The sequence below is a fragment of the Pseudopipra pipra genome, chromosome 8 (assembly GCF_036250125.1).
Source record: "Pseudopipra pipra isolate bDixPip1 chromosome 8, bDixPip1.hap1, whole genome shotgun sequence".
NCBI classification, from domain to species: domain Eukaryota; kingdom Metazoa; phylum Chordata; class Aves; order Passeriformes; family Pipridae; genus Pseudopipra; species Pseudopipra pipra.
In genome coordinates this window covers 29,666,358-29,688,464 of record NC_087556.1, presented here as the reverse complement: position 1 = coordinate 29,688,464, position 22,107 = coordinate 29,666,358, and the positions used below count along the sequence as shown (strand labels likewise).

General features: G+C 36.5%; 1 protein-coding gene across 9 annotated transcripts in view; it reads right to left on the bottom strand.

The window, feature by feature from the left end:
* ATRNL1 (attractin like 1) overlaps positions 1 to 22,107 on the bottom strand; it is a 466,156-nt gene that overhangs the window by 352,152 nt on the left and 91,897 nt on the right. For all 9 annotated transcript variants that reach the window (XM_064663416.1, XM_064663423.1, XM_064663418.1 and 6 more), the window contains exons 13-17: positions 20,833 to 20,951; positions 13,383 to 13,515; positions 11,925 to 12,106; positions 3,400 to 3,613; positions 1,426 to 1,614 (exon numbers count right to left, since the gene is read on the bottom strand). In XM_064663416.1, coding sequence (XP_064519486.1) covers positions 1,426 to 1,614; positions 3,400 to 3,613; positions 11,925 to 12,106; positions 13,383 to 13,515; positions 20,833 to 20,951 — 837 coding nt within the window. The remainder of the gene's footprint in view (positions 1 to 1,425; positions 1,615 to 3,399; positions 3,614 to 11,924; positions 12,107 to 13,382; positions 13,516 to 20,832; positions 20,952 to 22,107) is intronic.

Below are 22,107 nucleotides of genomic sequence, written 5' to 3'. Positions count from 1 at the left end.
TTTGTGTTTTGTTTGGGGGCTTTTTTTTAATTTGTATCCATAATCAATCAGAATCATGATCTAATTATGATGCTGAAAGCAAGTTGCTTCTTGCTGTCAAGATCATCAATTCTGTCACAAGATATCCAGAAATAACATGTTCCAGAGGCTGTTATCAAAAGACCCTTATCCCTTATGGAGAGGGAAAGGAAGTAAGAAGTAACTGAAAAACTCTCTCAGAGCAGAGCAATATGGACAATTCAATGATACACTTCAGAAGCCCTATATATAAGGTTTGGGTGACACTAGATTGAAGTCCTTTACAGATAGAAAATACTTTAATCAAATCTTGAAGGACAGATTAATTACTAAGAAGCAGTCTTCTGGATGGTGACTGAGGAATTGTTCTAAACAAACCTCAGCTAAGACAAGAATCTAAGGCACCAGGCAGCTTGCTCCAGCACCTACAGGAATTATGGCATGGATATACATTGGAACTGCATGGTGTCAAACTTAATGAGGTCCAGTCACTACAGAATTGGGAAGAAGTAACTTCAGCTGAAATAAACACTGAAAGGTACATCGAGTAGGTTTTTAATTCTCCTAGAGAGTCATTGTGTCAACTTCTGATGAAATGTACTTCCAAAGGGGATATCCAGGGCATAACTTTGCTCCTTGACAAACAAATCACTTGCCTTTTATCCCCAAAGGATGAAATGAGCGACTGAATATTAATGCAGCCTGGCCCAGTCTGATCACACAAGACAAAAGTTTTCTGTACCTCCTTTACCTGTCTGATGGCCTAACAGAATTCCTTCTGCTTCCATAGAGAGGACAATCTGCAAGGGTTAATAATCAGCATTTCCAAGGGAGAAGAATCTAAGGAACACTAAGATCATTTGGTTTGCATTTGTGGTACAATATTCTCAAGACTATCACTCTAATTATTATAATTTTCCTTTTATCTTTGCATGTTAGGAAAATGGTATTCCTTGTGAAAAAATAAATCAGAACCTGAAAATCAGAACCTTAAGACTCAGCACACTTCCTTTTCTTAATAAATTGATGTTGTATAAATATAAGTTCTACACATTGTTTATTTAATTTTAACAGCGTGCTGTTAAATAATGACTCATGGCCATTATTTGGCACACTAACACTGGCCATGCAAACAGTCATGATAATTTTTCTTTATATGAAAACAATATATACTTTTTACTGTTTCAAAAGCCTAAATATATGTTATCATAAAAGAACTGCCAGTATTTTACCTGGATCTAGAAAACACATACTCCGTACTGACTTCTCACAGTAGTGGCTATATAAGGTCATTCATTTGAAATTCTTTTCATCTTTAGTGAATGTGCTGAATCCTATTCATACTTTGGAGTGAAAAAAAATATAACAAGTATAATTAATAAGATGGACATTCCTTTAGATACTCACGGGAGCATGTGGCAGTTTGCCATTCCAGGCACTGTCCATAGGGGAAGGAGATGATATAGGCATTGGAGTCAACACATCTCTTGGTGCTGCTGCACCACATACATTCCATACCATTGCTCGTGCAGTTGGAACACGTTGTTCGCAGGGAGCACGGCTTTTTGCAGGGTCTGGCATTCTGGTTGGGACTGACTGGAAAAGGACCACAAACATTTATAACTATGAACACAAGTTCAATCCCCTTTTCTTTAATCGTATGTTCCATTAGAAGAATCTCTATTGAAGTGACTGCCTCTTTAATTAGCTATAGATAATTTCATTCAAATTTATGCTGCTGTATATAATCATATTTTATAAAAAATATCAAGTAATACTCAGCATAAGTCATACTATAGCTCTAAAAGGCCATTTAAAAAATTCACAGCAATTTCATCTCTATATTAAAACAAAATATTTAATATTCATTGCCTGGAAATACCAGCTTAGCTACTTGTACCTACATTACATGACATAAAATATGTCTCAGACATCTATAACCAGTTGAGTCCCATGGAGCCAATACCACCTCCAGGATGGGCTTCCTGCTGCTGGCCAAGGCTGAGCCAATCAGGAGTGACAGCAACGCCTCTGTGATAACATTAAGAACAGCAGGTTGTTGCGCAGAATTCCAGGCCAGGGAAGAGCGGAGTGAGAACATGGGAACAACAAGGTGGATACCAAGGTCAGTGCAGAAGGAGGGGGAGCAGGTGCTCCAGATGCTGGAGCTCAGGCCCTGCAGCCCGTGGTGCAGAGCAGGGTGGGGCAGCTGTGCCCCTTCAGCCCATGGGGGACCATCAGGGTGCAGAGACCCCTCTGCAGCCCATGGAGAGGGAAGCCCATACTGGAGCAGGTTTTTTGCCAGGTAGGACTGTACGGAACCCACATCAATACAGCTCATTCCTGAAGGACTGCATGCCATGGAGGAGTGACCCACGGGACAGCAGATTGGGAAGAGCTGTTGCCTGAGGGATGGACTCACACTGGAGAGGTCCATCCAGGACTGTCTCCCATGGGAGGAACCCCACAGGAGCAGGGGAAGGACTCCTGTCTCTGAGCAGCTGCAGAAACAACTGACCACAACCCCCATTCCCATCCCCCTGCAGAGGAGGGAAAACATGGAAGGAAGGAGGGGTGGAGGGAAGGTGGTTTAAGATTATTTTACTTCTCACTCTTTTGCTCCGATCCTGTCAGTAATAAATTTAAGTAATATCCCCACTTTGAGTCTGTTTTGCCCGTGATGGTGATCAGTACGTGAACTCTTCCAGCTCTCAACCCATGAAGCCTTCAGGGGTTTTTTTTCTCTCCTCTGTCCAGTTGCAGGGGGGAATAAGAGAGCAGCTTTAGTAGGTACCTGACATCCAGCCAGGGTCAACCCACTACAGCAACGCACAAAATAAATCTGAAGGCAGAATTTAAAGAACTTCTTATGCTCAACCTCACAGCTATGAAGAGAAACAGAGGCCAATTGGAGAAAGAAAACGCTAATTTGAACAGTCAAGTGACTATTTGTGACAGTGAACTATAGGCACAAACCTAAAAGATCAAACCAATAATTTTGATTTTGTCAGTCTTTTAGACTATTAAGATATTCACTAATATTCAGTGAGATGCAGAAAAGAAAAATCAGAATTTTTTAACACCTTCACAGACACTTTCGTATTACAATCACTGTTATCACTGACTATTAATGATTTAGAGGCAAAATATAAGGTTTCTGGTGGAACACAAAATAAGCCATGCAAACCAATTCACAAATAAATATTTGCTGCTTTAGGAACTTTATTTTTTTTTTTCTAGATTACAGCTCCATATTTTTCAAAAAATAAAAAAAGTAATTATTTAATCCAAATTGTCCAAAAATCCCTCTTAGACAAATGAAACCTCAAACTGCTTGCTATTGATGAGAGTATCAGTAACAGGGTGTAAGAGATTGCTTACCAACAGGTTTTTCACACACAAGGCCATCTGCCATTGCAGTGCAGGGATTTGCTTTCAGACCTGCCACCTCTGCTCTCTCCAGATAGGCACAGAAGCCGGAGTCATTTGGCTCTCCAGGAAGCCACTGCAGGGTTGTATTTGTAAAAGGAGACATGTCATCCCAGCCCCAGTAGGAGATGTTGATCTTGCGTAAACCTACCCAAGGTGAAATTTTCTATGAATGAGAATGAAACAAATGAGAGATAATTATTTAAAATGCCTTTTGTTTTGTTGATTTAAAACATTTCAAAGAACAGCTCAACAGCAACAACTTCACATTTTCAGAATTCATCATGTTCTTATCTCACTTTATCATCACATCCATACAATTTTTTTCTTAACTGTTCTATGTTGCTGAACATCTCCCTCCTCCCCCTAACACAACCCGAACAAAAACTCCACCTACTAGATGCCTTTCTTCTACTAAAAATCTGTGTTCTTTCATATTCTGATTACTATTATTTGATACGGGTCAAATGATCATAATGAAACTGTTTGGTTATTTTCCAGTGGCAACTATACTGATTACTAATTGCTAGGCCAATGTGGATAATAAAATATACATAAGTTAACAACAACTCTGAAAAATCAAAATTCAGGAAAAGGATAGATAATATTCCATCTTCTAAAGTCTATATTGCTAATACTGATTAGGCAATTCAGAGACAGGGATGAAAGTGGCACATTTACAACTCCAGTGCCATTAAATACACATTGAATACACTTTCATTATTAAATTACAAGTTAGAGAAAATAGTCTAGAAAACATTAAAAGCATTAATTCTAAAAAAAAAAATTATGATGTATCAGTAAAATTACATCACAAATTCTACTAATTTTTATAATTTCATCTTCATACAATTACAAAGACAAAGAAGAGGTTTTAAGGAATAAGGGCCTTTGCTTGTTCCAGGGCAAATTTACATAAATTACTTGCCCCCATCATTGTAAAAATCTCAAGACACCAAAATCAAACACGTTTCCACCAGTAATCTCTGTGCTGGCAGTTTTTATTAACCCCAGTTTAAACACAGGGAAGTGAGATACAGAGAGACAATGGGGCTGTCACAGGGATGTGATGGCAGGTAAATACCAGAATGCCAAAACACAGCTGTCTGCACCAGACAGAGAACAGACATTGTCAACTCCAGAGCAGATATATTGATCTGATTGTGAATTAGGTTCTTCACTGATTTAATTTACAGGCCAAGGCAAGTAAAACACTATAATATACCAAAAGGGGACCTGCCAGGATTCAAGATCTATGTGCTATTTCACAAGTGAACCAAGAGTTACTGCCATTCTCTGTCATACTGATCTTTCATCTTTGATCTCACATCTTTCTTTGGCCACTCAGGTTTAACCCATGTCTGAAAAAAAAAAAAAATAATCTTTCAGCACTCTTAATTCTCCATCCAGTCAGAGGAATGCTCTGATTTTCTTTCCCCTCTGCCTTGTTAGACCAAATTGAAATGTGAAGGATTATTAATTTTGCTTCAAAAATTCTAGTGTGTAAATATCTTTTTAGAAATTCAGTAGATAGATAATCAGTATTCCTGACCTTCCTAAAACGTACTCCCTATGCTCTCTTCTTCTTCTGTACTATCAGTTGAGATCACGATCAAACAAAAATTGCCACAAAAACCCTAAGAGAAAAAAAAAATTAAATAAACCAGAAAATTACTAAGAAATGTTCCATTCCATAAGCAGTGATGCACTCTTCTCTTGAACAGCAACAAGAACATCCAGCAAATATGCCACTGCCCATTCTTGTGTCTTCTGTATTTACTTCATAACTTGATTGCTACCCCAGGTGACCAACTTTCCAGGTGTCTGTAAGAGCTCCCATATTCTGGATGCCAGAAAGAACATGATGCAAACAGTCAAAGTGCAACTTGGGCATCTGGAAAATGGTAGACAATACATCTGTTGTCTTATTTGTTGCCTAGATTGCTGTCCATGTACATAGTCCATGTGCCTCAGAAAACTTTAGATATCTGTGCATATCTCTAGACATCTCTCTGTAGAATGCTGAGTGTGCACACTAAGCATGTATAAAAAAATGTCAGGGTCTTAGGCAGGGTGAATTGCTGACAAACACATGCCTACTTTGGGATCAAGGGATTCCAGCCAAGAGAACCTTCAACATATTACTGACTGCTTCAATTGCACTGCCAAATAATTTGGCCTCAGTATCAGTATATAAAAAACAAGAGATCCTATTCCAGCTATGGTGAAAAGCATGTTAGGCCAATAATGAAAACTGACACTGCAGCAGTGACATTGGAGATAAATTCTTCTGTTTGAGTAACAGATTGTCCTGGAACCCCTTTAATGATGATGAAGTCCCAGAGAGAATCATGAAAGCCAAAGCAGCCACAGGAGATAAAAGCAGCATCCCTGAAATGAAAGATTGCTATCAAAGCAACACATACCATAGTCATAATCATTCTTAATAACTGTACTCCCTGGACACTTATAGTCATCATGTCAGGCATCTCAAATTCCATATGTACCATCTTTGGCTCTTTGCTAGTACAGGACACCAAAATACAGACCTGAACGCTGATGAGTGTGCTATCTGACCTTGCAGGCTCGCTTATGCTGCTCTGGGAATGCCAAAGATAGATTATCCAAGTAAGGCCACCCAGATGCCCCAATAATGTACTAAATGTGCATATTCAATCATGTGGCATCAATTCCATGATGTGGTGGGCCACGGGTGAAGATTGATGGCAACAGCAGAGATTGTCTGTTGGTATCACCAAAGTGTAGCAGCAAAAATGACTGCTGCTCCACTGCACAAAAGCACACAGGAAAAATCCAACTGTGAAGAGAGAATTCAGAAGTTGCACATAGGACACCTGAAGCCGCCAGGTGTCAAAATAATCAAACTAATTTCTTCCAAAAAGAAAAGCATCAATCTACTATAAATTATCTCTCAAACTGAGGAAAGGTTCAGTCATAATAGCTGGGAGTCTCAAAGTACCTGAAGCAACTGAGGGACTTCAAATGTGTTCAATGTGAATGCCAATCCAGTTTCTTCTTCAGGACTAAGAAATAATGAGAGTTGAACATCCTTTACTTGAACTGTGTGGTTGTTTCATTTAATGCAAAATGAATGTAGGAAACTGATTCCTTTACTTTGATATATTGCCAAAGATGCTTCTGAAGGGGATCAGACAGGAAGGAAATGAGATTGCCAGTTCTCTGTACCCAGAAGTTGCTGATGCAGGATTCTAGGTCGCAGGCCTCTTGAAAAATATTTGCTATCAAACCAGGTGGGTGAAAAGTACACTACAAATCAATGTTTCAGAAAAACACTTGCAGACAGAAAATCAGCCCCAAATGTGCCTATTTTTTTCTTCTCAAGTATACCAGCTTTACTGGAAGTTCAGGCAATCTTTACTCAACAATCTTTACTCAACAAGAAAGCCACTCCTCAGAGAGATTGAAGACTTCTTCTTTCTTTCTATCTAGGTACATTTATAAAAACTCCCTTTATACATAATGTACAATTCATGTTAAAGCAACAACAACCACAACCAAACTTACTCAAAAAAAAAAGTTATCATTAAAAAAACAAAATGAAAGAAAAAGATGACAAAGGAAAAACACAGAGAAGTTACTACAGTAAAATTTTACAGTGAAAGAAAGCAATGCAATACACAGCAGGTGATCAAATCCATCTTGGGAAAAGTTGTAATGCACCTTACTAATGTTGCAATGGAGAATATAATCAAATTATCTTGAGACATATTTCATAGCTTTATCCCACTACACTATTTCAAATTCAGAATCATCACTAGAATATGTTTGTCCTCCCATCCATATCTTTCTAGGCTATTTTTCAGAAGCCACAGCCCATCTTGGAAGCTATATATTTGTGTTTGAAATACAGTTAGTCACAGTTTATCTGTTTTCATAAAACAATCTTTTATAACATCGATAACAAGTTGGTGAAAAACTTTTTTAAGTGAGAAATAAACCTTTACATTAAGAAAAATTTCAGAATTATTTAATTCTGAGAAAAATTTTTGGGCAAGGCTTTATTTTCATCTGACAGAGGAACAAAATTGCAATCATAAAATGCATACCAATAGATCATCCTGTATTCTCCTCTACAGTCTTATTGAACTGAACATAAGGCCAGCTTTTAGCCATCACAGGAATTGGTTAAATACTGATGACCAATAACTTCAAAAATATGCTCTTCTCTTATTCTAAATTACATAATCGTAATTTTCTTTTAAATTGTAATTATGGAACTATATTAGAAAGGAAAAATGTGTAATCTTTACTAGAAAGCTGATATTTCATGTTAAATCTACTGTTTACTCAGAGAATTTAAATCAGATTAAGTTGCCTTGAGATCTACAGTGAATGGAATCATTTGTAGTCATGACACATTTTTTCAGATACTACTGCTGCTTCAGCACTAATCTAATGAGAGCTGAATAATTTGCAGATGAGTGAAGTGGGCAAGTCTACCTTTACTGAACAGCCAATTACCACTGAGGCTCAAAAATCTCTTTTGTTTCTTAATTATGCAAATTACTTAGGAATTTCATATCTCTTTCAAAAATTTATCTCCACCTTTACTTTAATTCCTTTTATTTTGGATCTTAAATTGTCCTGGAAGTGTACGACACAATTCTGTCTCATTTTCTATTATGTGCCTCACAACACATTATTAACACAACAAACTTGTCAAGAATTGTTCAAACTCCTTGATTTCCAGTTACATAGTTATTCTAGGACGAAACACATAATTAAACTTTGTTAAAACACAGTGGCCTCTTGGTACTGATATTTCCACAAAATTCACAGACTGGAGAAGGGCTCGCAGATAATTTGCCTCTCTTGTGCATCATTATGAACAAAAAAACCTGCTTCCTGCAAATAGCAACTATACAAAGAGAAACCATGCATCCCATGTAAAGTCACATTGCTTGGTTCCCATTCTTGAACTATGCACCAATTCTGACTATGCTACATACTGGCACTTTTCATATCTTGTAAATATTTACCCAGTGAATGACACATTTTAAGCAATGGGAACAAATTTCCTGATTTTTAAGGGTTTCGGTATCTATTAGACACATATGATGAAATCTAGATGCAATTAGTAGTAGGTGGTCACACATTACGTCATGAGAACACTTAATTCTCCTACTCTTTTTAAAAAGTTCTGTAGTGTCATTGGTTAAAAAAAATGTACAATCTAGCAAATTGAAAAAAAACCAGAACTTCCCAATTTCCATCTACAATTATAGCTGTTATTCCAGTGGAACTTCGGTTTCTTCTTGGGTTTTCTTATTTATAGGGGACAATTTTTTTTTTTAAATTTTGGTTCTCTTCTCAGGCATCCAAAGTGAGTTGAGCTTCACTTCCTGAACATAGGAAGACAGTGGTGAGCCAATGGACACTCAATGTAATGACTCTAATATGGAGATAAAGTGCTGAAATAATTTATTAGACTTCCAAAACCACAATAGGAAAGTGGGACTGCTAGAAATTGTAATAAAGAGAGTAATTCAGAAAAAAAAAAGTAGATGTCAGCTTCACCACAACCACACATATGATAAAACCACAAAAACATACAGCCCTCTGAGAATACTTTGAACTAACAAGGAATAACATTGCTAGGCAAAGCTCACTAATTAACTGCAACCTGAACTCAAGTGTAATTTATAAAAAGATGCTTAGCCTTGTGAGCAGTGAGTCAAAGGAAAAGTTGCAAACAGTTTACATAATGAAAGGCATTGTGTAAAACTGTTTTCTTCTTTGTTTATGCTTACTACACCAAAACTACATCTTCTCAGAATTTATTGCATGCTAATAAGAAAATTATTATTTTTAGTTAAATCCCACAGTTGCAAGCAAACTCCCAAGAGTGCTAATTGCACTTTTAAATGAATATACAACATTTGAATATTAGCAGGAACAGTTAATTAACCTCATATTGCTGTTTAATCTACTTTGCAGAAAACTTCAAATCTTCTCTTTCATAATGTTTTGCTTACTAGGTCAAAAAAAGCATATAAGAAAAAATATCAAGTGTCATTTTGCTTTAGTGTGGTAATCTGCAGTCTATCCACTATGTTTACTTTGGTGTTCTCTTAAAGAATTTAATTTATTTTTAATGAAAAATACAAACTAGATTTTAAAACTACCTGTGGTAGTTTCAGAATACATCTGCAAAATCAACAGTGTTTTGACTTCATACCACAAAGATCTTTGTCTTTTCCCTTTCTTTAGTACCAAAAGAACTTTCTCCTTATGCTTTAAAAGGAGGCAACCTATGGATTTCCAATTCAATATAGGGATTAGGAGAAATTATTTATACACAGTGAGGTCTGGACAGGGTGTGGAGACAATGGCAGCCTCCTCCTGCTGAATCTTTCCAAAGCATCAATGTATTATTCCAAACATGATAAAGAAATTGTCCTAAATTTGTGCCAGAACAAGGACTTTGTGTATTAGGAAACAAAGTCACACACTGTTTCTATGAACAATAAAGAACTCTGAAGTCCTTCCAGACTGTAGTATTTACTATTTTAACAGTTTGTTAAATAAACAACAGTTGGTTTTATTTTCTCAATATAAGAATACCAAATAACATAGATATAAAATCAGAATCATATTATTATTTCCAAATGTTGCTCTGACAAATTCATTAATCCTGAAAACTTTTGAAACCTTTCTTTTTTCAGGCTAAAGGTTTTAAAGTCTGTGATATTAACTACACAGGTCAAACTCCACTACAGATAAAAGAGATTTAAGACATGATGTTCACCTTACAGATGCTCTGACTACATTTGTGAACTTCCACACCACCACCTGTTACAGAAATAAGACATCTAAAATGAAATCTCACTCCTTAAATCATTATGATTGCAGTTTGAGAGGAAAAGGCAGACAAAAGAAGATCAAGAAGTTCCAGAGAGCCTCTGTCACACCTGATAACACATTTAGGCCGTCACACACTGAACAAATGCAACGGGGTGGACAGATATGAATGAAAGAAATTGAGGTTTTTTTCCTGACTGCCACTGAAAACACCAGGATAAGTCATGGTAGCATTTCATTAGAGATTCTGATAGCTAAATGATTGTTTAACCCAAGACATACTTTTAAAGTGTATACATTTCTCTACAATTGCATAAACTGTATTTGAGGTATCTCAAATTTACATCACCACATTGGCTCATGACATACTTCATTTAAATAAAGATACACTCAGCAGGATGTCACCTTGTAGAAGTTCTAAGCTCTGAAATGTAAGAAAAATCTTGCTTCCAAACAGTAAAAAAAGCTATTTCTCATCTACACCTCAAGCCAGCCAGGCAATATCAGTCATATCAATACTCTATCACACATTATTAGATTTGAAGGCATCCTGTGCAGTATTTTAATAGGAATTCGGGGAGAGAAAAGAAAAAAAAAAAGGTAGCAAACTAAATAATTATAGTAAGCATGTTGCTAACAAGGTTTTGTTGCTTTAGTTTCAACTACATTTTCAATGTTAACTTGTATCAAAGAGTGGACAGACAGAATGTGTTTCAAGGGCTGCACTAAGTACAATATCAAGGAAGAACTTTTGACATAGAATTACTTTTCTCTCTCTCCTCTATTAACAAATAATAAAAAATAAATATCTTTCCATTTAAAAAAAATCTGCTCTGTAAAAACATCAAGTACTTAATCAATGTTTGTATCTCCTTTTCAAAATGGAATGCTAAAAAGGATAATTAAAGAATATTTTGTTTCACAATATATGTGAAACCATGGAGATGTTGTGAGAGACAGTGTCAAAAGCCTTGCTGGGGACCAGGTAGACAATATCCACTCTCTCCCCTCAGCCATTGAGGTAACTGTTCCATCGTACAAGGCAATCAGGTTTGTCAACCATGATTTTCCATGCTGGCTACTCCTGATCACCTACTTGTCATCCATGTGGATGCTGATGGCCTCCAGAGCAAAGCACTGCCATCACCTTTCCAGGGATTAAGGTGAGACTGACTGACTGGTAGTTCCCTGGGTCCTCTTTCTTGCCCTTTCTGAAGACCAAGGTGATATTTGCTTTTTCTCAGTCCTCAAGCACCTCTCCTGAACAGCATTATTCTTGTACTAAATCCAACACACAGCACTGTACCAGCCACCAAAAAGAAAATTAACTCTATCACAGCTGAAACTAGGACACCAAAGTGATCCACTCATTCACTTGAGCAAATATTCTCTCACAGGTAAACTAACTTTTAACATTTAAATCAGGTAAGGAGAAACAACATTTGAGAACTGCTGTGTCATTAGCATTAAACATGAAAATTGCTTAATACCTACACAGCACTGATACCAGTCTTTAACACCATGTTACATTTCTTTGAAGACATAAACTTTCCTGTCTTTGGACAAAAGCCTAAAACAGATTTCTCCAAGAAAATTTATTTCACATAAGCATCAATTACAGTTACTCAAGTTACCTGAAGTGTATACTTCTGTATTTCATCCAGAACAAATTCCACTTCTTTTGAGGTTGTTAATGAGGCAAGATTTCCACTTAAGTTGTAGCAATACAGCTTAGCATTGTCATAGCTTTCACGACTAGAATTTATGTGGAGGCAGGCATCTCCAATATGACTCCATCTTTCTCCACACAGATGAGCTAGTGCAAAAAGCATATGATTAAAGCTGATCTGAAAAAACTTCTAAAAAACCCAAGGGAGTCTGAATTTTAACTTCCCAAGATCATAAATCAAATACATCCCACACTCAATTTTCCTTTTCATGTCACATAAAGTCTGAAATACCAAGTAGCATCATACGAATTAGTGTATTTTTATGGAAAGAAACTTAAAATTATTTTTTACATTTTTAAAAGATATATGCTAAGTTTCAGCATAACAATATTCTTTTGTCAATATTTCTTCCCTGCTCAGAATTGAGCACAACATTAAGATGAGATTATGTACATAAATAATAGTGTTTTAACCCATCCCTTTACTTCAGTTTTATGTAGAATTAAGAGATCACTACTTTACCCCACCTTTATCATCCTATCTCCACATTTATATTTGCCTAAATACAAATGCAATTAGAATGATAGGAAATTCTGATAATATCTTGAGAACATTTCCTCTTCAACATTTTACAGCTTTATTCACACTCAGGTAACTATTAAAAGATAAGTAAGTAATTCGGAGCAACTGTTATAGTCAACCTTTACAAAGAATGCACATATTCAGTTTTAAACTGCACAGAATAAACTGATTGAAATTATTTAATGAATGATCTCTGTAAAAAAAATGTATTCATTAATTTCATCTGGGCATAAAGATCAAACGGAAAAGGTTCTGACATCTAACTGCATATACGTAGTTATGAATATAAATTACAGAATAAATATTATTTCAGAATCTTAACAGTCACCTTCTGAGAATATTTCATATTAGCATTTTAATATTCACTGCTTTCATAGTAGTATCAACATTAGACAATCAAGAAACTAGATCTTGGGCCCTATCTGCACAGGAAAATTGAAGTATAATTGAATTACAATTTATAAAGTAAAACCAGCTAGCAGAAGTAACAATGTCCGTACATATGTAACAGTAAAACGCTCAGTATGGCAATTCAGCTCTGCACTCAGTGGTCCCCATAGGCTGGAGCTTGTCACTGGCTTTCAGAGAGGCACATGCCATTATGCCTTGGCTAATGTTATTATCCCTCCTAACCAGATTAAAGGTAGCATTGATACCCCAAACAGTGGTGTAATTACATCTGTGTTCACCTGTACAGGCACAGACAGACAAGGCCAGTCAGAACAAATAAACAAATCCAGGTCTACTCATTGAATCAATATTCTTTGGCAACAGCAAACAAGGTTTATTCAGTTTTGAAATAAACTCTGAAAAGCAGCATGACCACCCCACAGCCCTTACCAGGTAGTGCCTGGCACTCCTGCTGCCTCTGGTCCCACTGGCAGTTCAGGTGCAGGGAGCAGCTCTTGCAGCTGGTCAGTTTATTGCAGATCTGTTCATTTCTCACGTGACATTTGGTGTAGTTTTTAACTGACTATAAAGATAAAACGGACAAAACAGGATCTCAAGCATAAGTCAAACTATTAAAAAGACAGAAGTCAAAACTGAAATACAGAGCAGGAGGATCCCTCCCAGAAAATCATGGCCACCTAAAAGCCAGGCTGAATTTAAGCTCTTTGTCCAGATTCCTTTAGCCGTTGCTCAAAGTAAAAAATGCATCTCTAGAACACAAATCACCCCATCTGTTCTACACAACTATGAGTGTCAAACAGCACTTTGAAGAGGTCAATCCCTGTAGAGAGACCAGGAAGAGCTTAAACAACTAAACTAAATCTCTGTTTCTAAGATAATTACACTCTCACTAAATTATTTCATCCTATGCAGGTTAAAGAAAGCATAATAGTCAAACAGAACTTAAAAATGCACAAGGTACAAAATAATTACATACCATTCACCAAAGCTGCAAGAATATGCTCTACACATGACATAAAACCGGGGATAACATTATATCTCTGTTACCTCAGTATACAAGCAAAGCAGTAACACTGAAGGAATTATTACTTGGGGGGGTTGGTGGGGTTTTTATCTTTTTTTCCTGAAAACTGAAGTCTCCCTTTCCAAGTTCGGCATTTTGGATACAAATCTTTCTTCCCTGTGCATAGTACTTTTAATTAAGACATGATATTGATATTGTACTTAATGAACTGCTCTAAATCCTCAGCCAGTGCACCAGCTCATCCATAAGGCTGTCTCTACCAACTTAATTTCACAGTAATAATTAGAAGTAAGTCCTAATGCAAGACAGCTTTATACTCACAGAACCACAGAGTGGTTGAGATTGGAAGGGACCTCTGCAAGTCCTTCTTGTCAAACCCTCACAACTCTTGTCTCTCTCTAATAACAAAAGATTAAATTAATGCATAGCAGCAAAAATGGATTGCACTTGGATTACAAGTGCATGATTTACTGAAAATTTTGGTTGCTTTCCATTCTAATAGTCTCCTGGAGTATGATTAAACAACATATTAAGGGACAGTATGACAGTAAGCTACACAGTTGCTGGTACTGGAATATGGACACTGAGAGGGAAGGGAGGGAGGCAAAAAGTCTCCTTTTATTTATTTTTTTTTTCAAAGTCCTGAAATAATGCAATTGTTATAATGAATTCTCAATCTCACACAGAACCAGCTTCATTCCTGGTGAAGAACACTGCTGTTTAGGGACCTTATTGTATTTTAATTTTTTGCTTTTATTGGATCAGATGCTCACCAGTAAGCTTATTATAAAAGGTACTCACTATTTTTTTGTCCTATAAAAATGGCTACTGTGAGGCAAAAAGAACCAGAGAAGCAGTTCTAGTAGAAAGCATCAACACCACAGTACGAAACAGAGCCAAAGACGATGCCATCAAGTAACAGAATGTCTATCTAGGCCAATAAATGCATACAGACAGTAAAGCACAAAAACCTTTGGTACAAACCCACGCTCAGTTCCACTCCATCGTGAAGCACACTCACAAAACTCCTGAGAGATGCTTTGAAGTGAATTTTAGAGCCTAAGTAACCATCATCTGCTCCCCTACAATATTTCAACTAATACTCACCTTTAACACTTCATGTTGACATATCCTTAACATTCAGATTTTTTTTAAAATTACATGCTCTTCAGTGGTATTACACACAGATTACAATTTTCCAACTAAACCAAGATATTTGTTCTTTTACTTTCTAATCATGAAGCTTATTATGTGCTGGTTATTTAATGTTTAAAATAAAATTCAAAATAGTAGTGACTATTCTATAATAATGTTCCTTCTTGTATTCCCTTATTCCCAGCACTTATTTCCCTTAAATCCAATTTAAACATTGCTTGCCTGAAAATCTCATTAGTTCAATGTAGATGTGAATCCAATAGGTAACTCATATTAACACAATATTAAGGTTATAACTTAAGCTACCAAATTCAATGAAATTTAAAAAGATGACAGCCCATCTGTTACAGAAGTGCTATATTGCTCTAGGATATTTATAATGTTTACACACCAAAATATGAGTAAATCATGTTCTGTATAAAGCTTCCTTCTTATGTCTGATTTACTTAGATCTTTTAAGTACTGACCCTGATATGGTGATATATAGACAGACTTACAGTGATTTTTCTGAATATTTACTGTAGAATGAAAATACTACAGTTTACCTTAGAATCTCAGAAATTCCTATTCAATTATGTACCTCTTTCCTCCCCCTGGACTTTTCAGGTTAACAGTACACCTTGTCTAGTTTGTCTAGTCCAACTGTAAATTATTAACTTGTATATTTGTATTATTTCTCTGAAACTACTCCCAAAACTTGCCACTGGATACTCCTTAGCAATAAATTTGATTCTATTCATATTTCCTTCCACTACTTTATACATCTCCTCTTGACTATTCTTTGAATTCCTCAAATGTCGGCAGATTGCTGTAATTATTATTATTTGTATTAGTGTATCACCCAAGGACTCCCATCATGAAAGAGAGCAATAAGTTTCTGGAAGCGATGCGAGCATTACAAAAAGAAAATTATTCTTGTCTTTAAGGTACTGTATAAAAATATTTAACAATGTAGGACTATAGTTCTCTTTGAAGCATCCTCCAGGATTCCATATTCCTAAAGAGGATGTTCTTTATCATACCCTTCATGGGTTCAATGATGCTTAGTTTATGTTGCCACACTCAGATATACAATACTTACACATCACATACCAATTTGTGTTGTATTTAGATAACTGACATCAGCTGGGGCTTTATCACATTGCATGTGTGGAGACCAAGACAATGAAATTCAGAGACTGCTACTGGGGGTAAGAGTGTGGTTGGTCTCAGAGAAGAAACATGTTCCCTTTGGAGCTTCTGAAAGCAATAAGGCTTTCAAAAATGTAATACAGGGTGGATGCAGAAACACTTCAGCTGTGCCTCTTCCCATCACAGTCTCTCCAAACAGGAAAAATCACATGTACTCCACTTGAAAAGACACATCACAGACCATACTCTGACCAAAAAAATATTATGTTCACATGCTATTGCCAAGTGTTCTTGATCACATTTGAGTAAGTGTTCTCCTTTTACTCTGCCCTCCCCTATGTTTGTTATAGTAAAAGAGTAGATTTTATAACAAGCTTAATCTGAAGAGTCAGAATAAGAGCTGAAATTTTATAAGTGGGGTTTTTCAATTTATATGCAACCAATTCTATGGTTTTGAAAGGAAAACACTACTTTCCAAGTAAAGTTTAGTATTATATTACTGCTGCAGTTCAAGCCTGCAGAATACTTTCCTTAAGTAATTAAGGGGACAAGTTACTTTATTTGCAATCTTTTAGTGTGGCAGTTAATATTCCTATAAACTGAAGGATTATAGGCTAACAATGTAGACGACCAGTGGAGCACATTGTTATAGCTACCCCATCTCCACTGATTACTTCAGTTTTTACTATAGAGGAGTAAGACAATGGGAGAAGGAAGACATTCTTTATTAGTTCCTGAAGTGCACCCCTCAGGATTGCTGTTTGCATCTGGAGTTTGGTGTAGAAATAGAAGGAGTTATTTTGAGGGTATAAAGAATCAAAATCAATTTCTTTTAGTAACTAGTGCAAGCATTTCCAGTTGTTTCCCAAAGAAAAGGGTGAGGAAGGAGACAAAGAAGTGGGTCAGGGAAATTAAAAAAAAAAAAAAAAAGGTAAAAGACAAAAAAGACAAAACCTTTAAAGTTCTTTCACATCATAAATATCAAAAAAGAAGTCAAGATATCATCCAGTAACAACTTACATGTGCACAAGGTAAATATTTTTACATTTTTCAGCCTATAAGTCTATCAACACTTGAGCCAATCGGAACTATAAGTGGCATGGTACATGGCCAAACCCAGCTCACCATCTCTTGCATAAGCACAGTTTAAGGAAGGCTGGCATGCAAAAAGCACTCCTGTACTTTCAGGATTTCAATACAATCACAATTTTCAAAAGTGCCTACATATGCCTGAAAAAAACAAAACAGCTTTATGGCTAGAATGTGGACTTAATATACTGCTATCCTTAAAAAAAGACGACTCAACATACTGGGGCTCTCTGCCACTTTATCAACTACTATTTGGTTCCATTTCTGAAGAGGAAAAAAAGAAAAGGATAAAGCAAATTTTTTACTCTAATATTCAAGCCTTCTCAGGTCTTCCTTAGTAAAGGAAACTTTGCATTTTGTTGCAATTGGTCAGCCCTCTTCAGTCATTTATCATTTTATTTCTCATAAGGTACAAAAACATTTTGCTACCATGGGGCAGCTCCTCCCTGAGGAGCAGATCAATTTTTTGTTTATTTTTCCATGCTACTATCTCAAGAAAACTGACACCTTGTAAAGGTGCAGCAATCTAAAATGAAATTGATCTCTCCCCAAAGCTTTCTCTTTTTTTCTTTTATTTTTTTGGTAAGGACTTCTGAGAATATTTCCATTATAAATTTTAAGTATAGTCAAGTTTCTGCTCAACATCAGTAAGGGAGTATCATTCTCACAAGATGTGAGACATATGCAGACATACAAAGTGAATTCATAAACATATTAAGCAGATTCAGATCTGGAGATTTTCGTCTATATAAAGAAATAGGCAAAATGCTTCAGAACTAGTGAGGACCAGGAAGACACTTAGGATATTATAAAGTACAAATGAAAGTGTCAAAATGCAAAATCAATGCAACAGACTTAAGGACAGTGAACTGCTTGTAAAAGTCAGCATAATTTACTCCACAAAAATCAGAAATATATCACAAGCAGGACACAGAACTTTGGAGAAAAAAAAAGGAAGGAAGATGCAAGACAAAGAATCTGGAAAAAAAAAAAAAGCAGATATGAGCATGACAGAAAGCTGTTTCTCCCAATTTTAGAAGAAGACAGAGTGGTGTGTAGTGCTTAGAGAGACACCTATGCAGAAATATTAGGTGTAATTTCTCAAGGCAATCTTCAAAATCCTTTTACAACAGAAAAAACCCTCTAATTAATGGTCAAAAACAGCCAACAAGGCACTACTGCTAGGTTGCTCTCCAATCTACTCACTATTCAAATTTCAGTACCGTCTTAAACCACTCTGCTGCTTTAAACTATTTCCCAGTGGGGCAAGAGATCATTCACCCCTCAACATTTGCATCAGACATGACAGGGCCAACATAGTATGCAGAAGTATCCCACTTCTGTGAGTTTTACTGAGAGAAAAACAAAGCAGCTTTCCAGTGCTGAAATGAGTCAGACCTCCAGAACAACCTGGCATTGCAAGCCTCTGCTTGCAATTACATCAGATATGAGTATGACATATACCTTGATGATCTGTGAGTGTGCACAGTAGAGGACTATAGTGTCCTGTTAACATTCTGACTCACATCAGGTGGTGAATATAGGCAGGTATATGTGCATCATCAATGCATGTTATCACTGCTTATGAAGTCCATCTGTCCAGATAGAATTATTTCAGGGAAATTTTCATATTTTACAGGTCTTCCAAACAGCAGAGCAATCATTGTTTTTCAAAAAATCTGTGACCATGATGCCAATGCCAAACTGGTTGACAGCATATCTTTAGTACACTGGCCAGTTTCCACAGGGTGAAAGCAGCAGATTCTAAAATGTTATTGTCTGTCTCATCTGGAGTTCTATGATCTAAGTAATAAATCAAGGCCCTTGTACAGCTGCAAAAACGGGGCTTTCTCCTTGTGATATTTCTGAGTCTACAGCTTGTTATCCCATATTATCACAGTGCTGTCACAACATTTTCATTTTGTGGGCCTAGTGCAGAAGTAGCAGTCTATGAAAATGGATAATCAGCCTGATCCATTCTGTTTCTTCACATGGAGCCATTCTGTTTATGCTATTTTGGTGGATGTATATCGAAGATGCAAAATCCTTCCTCCGTCATCTCATGGCCAATAGACTAATTTTGCAACAGCCACCTCCAATTTGTGAGGGTGCCTCTTTTAAGAAATCATTTTGATGAATCTTCACTATCCCATTCTTCAGTAACTGCACTAACAGCCTCTCCTATCCACTTCAAAGCCTGAATAAAAGACAGGAAATGATATAGAGAAAACCAGTGCATCAGTTGCTAATTAAGCTGACAATCTTAGTCATGAAAGGTTGTCAGAGAAGGACACTGAACTGAGAAACTTGTGCTAAAATACCGAGTGCTTCATATTTATTACAGGATGAAGATGGTCTGCTCCTTAGCAACTGTTCCTTGCTCAGGAGTTGAAAACCACGGTTAGAAAATTAGTACCTAATATAGTACAATGTGTCAGGAAAAGAAGAGCCCTTGAAGATCACAAAGGAAACTAACCATTAGTGCCTGGAATGTGAAATCCCTCTGACAGACTTACAACGTGGCCACTGATGAATTTGTGTCTGCATTGCTTTTATTAGTAGTGACTAGCTACAAATGCCAGTGATTAGAACTGGCTGTGCTCACTCTAAATGGGCAAGATTTGAGTCAGAGTCAATCCAATTCACACCCTAATTTGTCTGTCTGGAGAACAAGATTGATTTGCAACAGGTTCAAGCCAGAGAGCAAGCTACTTTTACTAATGGAAGTGTGTAAAGAAAGGATTTTGAACTCAAGTACAGCCATGTGTCTGCAGCTACCTGAAAAGTATTAGGATGCAAAATTTATAAAGCTAAAACACTATTACAAGCTTGTCAAAAATCAAATGAACACGCAAGAGATGCAGCAGCCCGTCAACAACAACATGAAGTATAAAACTAAGCAATATTAAAAAGAGAAAACTATAAACTTGCTTGATCTACGGGATCTGATCGCTTGTCCTTAAAAACATCAGAACAATCTCACCAAATCATCACAAGCCCATTACTCTCGTGGTTACAGAGGCTCATATTCCTTTAACGAGATGACAAGTAAGTCCATGACTTAAAGAAAAAAGTTTCTACGATGACCAATGATCAGAATGCCAAGACTAATGAGACTGACCCAGTTCTGTATGAAAGGAAAAAAACAAACAGCCACCCTTCACAGGTTTCCACAGTTTCTACCTGCGTACTGTACCCCACATATGCAGAAAACACAAGTTAATAATGGATTCTGTGACCTTTCAAATGTCATTAAGGAGATAATGATATTTTCCTGAGAAATATACAATGGGCTAAACACAACCCTAAAGAATAATTTTGTTTACCCTGACCTAGATTTTTTTTTCCTTCTGCAATATTTTTACTGCAAAAGCCTGACAAACATGTTGATGCTTGTGCTCAAAACAAGTAAGTATTATTCTACAATACCTAGAAAAGGAACAGTACTGATAACATGCTCAAAGATTTGCAAAGACTCACCATGCTACAGTTACTGTTTGCTGAAATGCACTTCTTGTCATCACACCACTGGCACCCGTTTGTGTTGGCAGTGCAGCTCGCACAGTCCGCGTACCGGTAACATCTGTCGTCTGCAGCAGCTGGAACACAAGTGACAGTCAAAAAGAAAGGTCCCACAAAAGGAGAATAATACCACCTCTTAAACACTTGCCTAGAGCTTTTCCCATTACATCCTCCATTTGAATTCTAACCATTCTTAAAGGTTTAACTTACTGCAGGAAATTAATTCTATTCAGTTAATAAGATTTACTCCTTTAAAAATTCCTTTAGTAACAACTGTATCTGAAGGCTCACAAGTTTCATATCAACTGAAGGAATATTCAGATATACAGCATACAAGCTCTCGTAGCACAGTGCATAAATTAGGAGTAGGAAGAAGTTTTTCAACTATTCTTTCTTCACTTCTTTAACACAGAAGAAAGATTCTCTTAAGACACATGTTTCTGATAAAAATATTAGATGGCTATGCAAGAAGATAAGACAAAAATAGTAAATAAAAAAAATATAAGACAGATATTAGCAACACATGAACATTTTATGGTGAGTTAGAGTTCTATCCTTCTCTACAAAACATGTTTGAGAAAGACTACATGTTAAATTCCTAATACTTGGACTAAAATTCAGATTATTTAAAATAGTTTGAGACACAAATTGTTACTTCTGTTTAAAGGAGATAAAAATCTGAAACATCATCATGACCCAAAATAGGAGAATTTGTACCATTTCCTACCCTGATTACTGTGTTTAGCTCCTGTTTGGTTTGGCTCCTTTAGTCTCAGGGTCATGCAGGTTTAAGAGATTCTCTTGCCAGGGAAGCCTTTCCATCCAAGAATCGATCTTTTGAAAACTCACTAAAATTTCTGCTTATCCTTTAATATTGACCATCAGCAGTTTCTCAGATGATATTCTCAACCAGGTAAAAATTGAGCCAAGTGATGTAAAATAATATAAGAAAAATTGGCTTTTGGCAAAAAATTACCGCCTGAAACCAGAAGAATTTGACAGCATTGAAGCAGTGCTGTTCACATAACTTCTTTGGAACTGGAATTCTACAGACCTCACATCTTGCAAGTTGAGTTGTAGTTTATTGCCACTGCAGCAGCTGTACTTTAGAAACTGCTCTAACTTTTTTATTTTCCTTCAGCCTTTCCGTCTGTGCCTTGTTTTGTTTCAGGGTTTTTTAAGCACCTGTTGATATGATCAGCTTTTTATAAGATCCACTTTCATCTGTATTGA